General features: G+C 39.1%; 1 protein-coding gene across 7 annotated transcripts in view; it reads right to left on the minus strand.

Annotated features, from left to right (window-relative positions):
• SGPL1 (sphingosine-1-phosphate lyase 1) overlaps positions 1-6,000 on the minus strand; it is a 134,118-nt gene that overhangs the window by 65,295 nt on the left and 62,823 nt on the right. For 5 of the 7 annotated variants that reach the window (XM_023737718.1, XM_023737719.1, XM_023737721.1 and 2 more), the window contains one exon: positions 611-776. In XM_023737718.1, coding sequence (XP_023593486.1) covers positions 611-776 — 166 coding nt within the window. The remainder of the gene's footprint in view (positions 1-610; positions 777-6,000) is intronic. The other 2 variants (XM_023737720.1, XM_023737716.1) reach the window with 1 other exon arrangement.

Here is a 6,000-nt window from a genome sequence, read left to right on the forward strand (position 1 = left end):
CTTCTTCTGAACTCTCTGAGAAGTACCTCCTTGTTCCCCATGTCAATCTGAATCCCTGAGTCACTGCCCAAGAAGCCCAAAGTGCACTGCCTCAACATAAAAGTTCAACTCCAAGAGGACAGGGACCATGTATTACTTGTATGGGTATCCCAGGAGCCTAGTGCAGTGCCTGGCACATAACGGACACACAAATGGTCACTGCATGAGTGCTGTTCAAATTTCACCTATCTTTATTGAGAAGGATGACCCAAAATGAAAGCAATGAATTCTTGGTTTAGGAACTCCAGGACACACAATTATCCTCCAGGCAGAAATTGGAATGCAAGGTTTAAGCCATACTCTTTGATACCTGTGGATTCTCATGCTAATTTCTGAGGAATTTTTACATAAGGCTGCAAATCCAGAAAAATCAACATAAACAGCATTAACACTAGTGTAATGGTTCTATCATAACTTTACCAATAAGAAAACATTGCACAGCTTTCAATTTAAACAGATTTTAAAAATCAGAACCAAACCAAAAGGCAAGAAGTTAGTCCAATTTGTCAGTCATGATTTTCAAGGCTAGTGAAACTCCACTATGCCTTTACCGAAGGGACAGTATACTTACTCTCTGGCTGGAAGACAAACTCATATACCCAGACAACCAGCAGGGTCCACACGACACTCCATGCAATCAGCTGCCACGGCTCATACTTGGTGCAGTGCCCATTTACATAATTCTTGGCTTTTGTGGAGTATACTTCCAAAATCTCAAAGTAGGGCTCAAAAACCTTCTAGAAATACAAGACAGAAAAAACAAACATTACATTCAGAAAAAGAAACAAAGTCTGTTCTTAGTTTGTTACTAAACTCTCATTTTCCAAAGTCAAGGCCAATCGCCATCAGACCCCACCCAGCAATAATCTTATCATCCTCTAGACCCCTCTAGCTTCTGCTCTAGACACACCAGTGCACACTGCCACTTAAGAGCTCCGGTGACTTTGACAAGGTTTTTAATCTTCTCCCTCTACAAAATAAAAGGGTTGAAAATAAAAAGGATCATAACAGAGTACTATGAAACACTATACTCCGACAAATTAAAAACCTAAAAGGAACGGGCAAATTTCTAGAAACACACTACCTACCTAAACTAACACAAACTGAGGTCGAAAATCTGAACAGACCCATAAAAAGAGAAGAGACTGAAAAGGTAATATAAAAAACTCCCAAAAAAAAAAAAAAAAAAAGCCCTGGCCCAGATGGATTCACTGGAGAATTCTACCAAACATTCAGAGAAGAGCTTGAACTAGTATTACTCAAACTATTTCAGAACATAAAAAATGAAGGGATACTTTCAAATTCATTCTATGAAGCCAGCATAACCCTGATGCCAAAACCAGGCAAAAACAGCAAAAAAAGAAAACTATACACCAATATCTTTGATGAATACAGATGCAAGAATTCTCAACAAAATTCTAGCCACGATAATTCAGCATCATATTAAAAAAATAATACACGACGACCAAGTGGGACTTGTACCAGCTATGCAAGGATGGTTTAACATTACAAAATCGATCACCATAACCCACCACATAAACAAAACAAAGGAAAAGAATCACATGATCATCTCAATTGATGCAGAAAAGGCATTTAACAAAGTCCAACACCCACTCCTGATAAAATTCTCAATAATATAGGTATAGAAGGGAAATTCCTCAACATAATAGATAGTATCTATACAAAACCAACAGCCAACATTATTCTTAACGGACAGAGGCTGAAAATACTCCCCCTGAGAAAACGAACAAGACAAGGATGCCAAGGCAGGGACAAGATGGCGAAGTAGTCAGACGCTTCTGGTGGACCCTCTTACAACAAAGACCAAAAAAACAAGTGATTCAATTATATATGGCAATCTGGGAGCCCTGAACATCAAAGGCAGACTTGAGGAACTGGAATGAGTGGCAGGGGGAGGGAGAGACGGTTCGGAAGCAGCGAGGAGTTGCCACACTGACCCGGCAAGAGCCTGAGAACTTTAGGCCTGATCAGCTCAGGGGTGAGGCAGACAAGCACCCGTGCTTGAGAGGTGCGTTTTCCGCATCGGGAGAGACCCAGCACCAGAGATTCTACACAGCCACCCAGAACCAGTCAGAAGCAGCCCTCTATGAAAAGTAAGTACTTGAGTACGGCTTACCGTGCTGACCAAAAACACCCCCTTAGGGAAAACCTCTCTCCCATTTACCTCCCTGCTCCCTGCTCTGCATTGGGTCCCCAACCAGCATCAGCAATTGCTGAGCTCCCTGGGACGGAAGTAAGATCCATCACATGCCCGGAGCCATTTCTCCTACCTTGGACAGTGAACAAATTAACAAAGGGGAAAAAAATAAACTGCTGGCTCCCTTAAGCCAGGAACCCAGGGTAGGAACAGCTCCTTTGCCTACACACAGGCATAAGGAATCCACAGGCTTTGAGTGCCTTTCCTCCTGCATAGACTCGTGTGGACCCATCTCAACAACATAGGCCTTCATTACCACAGTACAACAGGGTATATACCAGAAATCTAACTTCAACTATTACAGCTGTGAAGTGACAAGTTCGTAACATGTGACACTCCTCTGCCCATTAAGCAGGGTCTTCACCTACCCACATCAGGGGCCTGAGGACTGGTGGCTCCACCCACGCCAACTAGCCACCTGCGATAGGGGCCCATGAATAAGTGGTGCCCCCAGTCCTTACAGCCAACAGCATTAGGTGCTCATAGTCTGGCTGCAAAACCCACCCACCTACGCGCTGTATGGAACAGGGACACACCTTCCTCCTGGACACTCGGGGGTGGCCGTAAGCCCCCTGCCTTACTCAGAGTGTGTCCCCCTGCTGCAGACAGATGCCTGTGCCTAAACCAATCACCCATGCCTGTCTAGGACTGTAAGTGAGAGGCTACAGCACACTCTTGGTGGTTATCTATAAGGACACCTGAGCTGAATCCATACAGGAGTGGGCAGACTCCTGGGCTCACATACCTACTAACAGATCTAACCACCTGGTGACAGGACATTAGGGGTACAAAGGTACCAATAATCAAATTAGCTCATACGAGCAGCCTATTGGAGCATATCAAAACAAAACCAAAAGCTAGGACACAGTAAACATAAATAAATGTAATAACTTATTGATGGCTCAAAGACAACAGTCAATACCAAATTACATAAAGAGGCAATTCATGATGGCTTCAGCAAGCTCCTAAAATAAAGAATCCAGAAATTTTTCAGAGGAGGAAAATTTCTTGGAATTACTGGAGGCAGAATACAAAAATTAATATACAGAACTCTTCAAGAAATTAGGTATGAAATTAAGCAAAACGCAGAACACGCAATAGAGGAAATTAAAAAGATTAGAGAAGATCATAATGACAAATTTAACAGGCTGCAAGAATCTACAGAGAGACAGAAATCAGAAGATTAACAATAAAACGTCAGAATTAGACAACTCAATAGAAAGTCACAGGAGCAGAAATGAGGCAATGGAAGTCAGAATTAGTGAGACTGAAAATAAAGCACTTGACATCAACTTATTTCAGAAAAAATCAGATAAAAGGATTTAAAAAAATGAAGAAACCCTAAGAATTATGTGGAACTCTATCAAGAGGAATAATCTACGAGTGATAGGGGTACCAGAATGGCCGGGGTGGGGGGGCGGGGGAGGACAACAGAAAACACAGAGAGAAATGTTGAAGATTTACTGGCAGAAAAGTTCCCTGATACCGTGAAAGATGAGAAGATATCTATCCAAGATGCTCATCAAACTCCACATACAGTAGTTCCCAAAAGAAAGTCACCAAGACATAATCAAACTTGCCAAAACCAAAGATGAAGAAAGAATTTTAAGAACAGCTAGGCATAAACGAAAAGTCATCTACAAAGGAAAGTCAATAAGAATAAGCTCAGACTACTCAGCAGAAACCATGCAGGCTAGAAGGCAATGGGATGACATATATAAAGCCTTGAAGGAAAAAAAACTGCAAACCAAGTATTATATATCCAGCAAAACTGTCTCTCAAATACGATGGTGAAATAAAGGCATTTCCAGATAAGTAGAAGTTTAGGGAATTTGCAAAAACCAAACCAAAATTACAAGAAATACTGAAGGGAGTTCTCTGGTTAGAAAATCAGTAACATCAGATAACAACCCAAGACAAAACAACCAGATATCAACCCAGATAGGGAAGTCACAAAAAAACTCGAAACTGAAACACTGATAATAGGCAAACAGATGTCAACATGCAAAAGATGACAACATTAAAATAAAAAAGAAAAACTTAAATAATATAGACACAGATTTTTCATATGGAGAGGAAGTCAAGGCGATAAACAGAAATAAAAGTCTTACATAAACTTAGAAAAACAGGGGTAAATATTAAGGTAACCATAAAGGAAACAATCCTGCAAGTCAAAATAAAAAACTAGAAAAATATAAAGACTCAGCAAACACAAAATAAACAACAATGAAAAAGATGAAAAAAATACATAAAGAAAACCGACTCAGCACAGAAAATTCTGTGGAACAAAGAAACTGTGAACAACACACAAAAAAAGACATCAAAGTGACAGCACTAAACTCATACCCATCAATAATTATGCTGAATATAAATGGACTAAATGTACCAATAAAGAGACAGAGTGTAAGACTGGATAAAAAACACGATCCGTCTATATGCTGTCTACAAGAGACACACCTTAGACTTAAAGATACAAACGAACCAAAACTCAAAGGATGGAAAAAAATATATCAAGCAACCAACACTCAAAAAACAGCAGGAGTGGCAATATTAATCTGACAAAATACCCATTAAAGTAAAATGCACCACAAAGGATAAGGAAGGACACTATATAATGACTTAAGGGTCAGTACAGCAATAGGACATAAGTAGAATAAATACATACGCACTCAACGACAGTGCTCCAGAATACATAAAACAAACTCAAACAGCACTGAAAAGAGAGACAGACAGCTCCACAGTAGTACTAGGAGACTTCAACACACCACATTCGGTGAAGGACAGAACATCGAGAAAGGAGCTCAACAAAGACACAGAAGAGCTAAATGCTACAATCAATCAACTTGATCTCACAGACATATATCGAACACTCCACCCAACAGCAGCCAAGTAAACTTTCTTTTCGAACGTACATGGAACATTCTCCAGAACAGACCACATACTAGGCCATAAAGCAAGCCTTAAAAAAATCCGAAGCATTGAAATATTACAAAGCATCTTTTCTGACCATAAAGCCATTAAAGTAGAAATCAACAACAGAAAAAACAAGGAAAAAAAAATCACACACATGGAAATTGAACAACACCTTGCTCAAAAACTACTGAGTTATAAAAGACATTAAGAATGGAATAAAGAAATTCATAGACTCAAACGAGAATGAAAACACATCCTACCAGAACCTTTGGGACACACCCAAAGCAGTGTTCAGAGGTCAGTTTATAGCAATAAATGCACAAATCCAAAATGAAAAAAAGACCATAATCAAAACATTAACCCTACAACTCGAACAAGTAAAAAGAGAGCAGCAAAAGAAGCCATCAGGCACAAGAAGAAAGGAAATAAGAATTAAAGCAGCATTAAATGAAATAGAGAAGAGAAAAACAATTGAAAGAGTAAACAAGACCAAAAGGTGGTTCATTGAAAAGATCAACAAAATTGATAAACCACTGGCCAAACTGACAAAAGAAAAACAGAAGAGGAAGCAGACAAACTGCATAAGAAACGAGATGGGTGATATGACAACAGACCCAACTGAAATTAAAAGAATCATAAAAGAATACTATAAAAAATTGTACTCTAATAAATTTGAAAACCTCGAGGAAATGGACAAATTTCTGGAAACTCACTTACCTACTTAAATTAATGAACAACTAAATAAATCCATAACAAAATAAGAGACTGAAAAGGCAATCAGGTAATTAAAAGGTAAAATTAATTAAATTAATAACTAATTAATAATTAAT

Source organism: Trichechus manatus, unplaced genomic scaffold (assembly GCF_000243295.1).
Source record: "Trichechus manatus latirostris isolate Lorelei unplaced genomic scaffold, TriManLat1.0 scaffold00106, whole genome shotgun sequence".
Classification (NCBI taxonomy): Eukaryota; Metazoa; Chordata; class Mammalia; order Sirenia; family Trichechidae; genus Trichechus; species Trichechus manatus.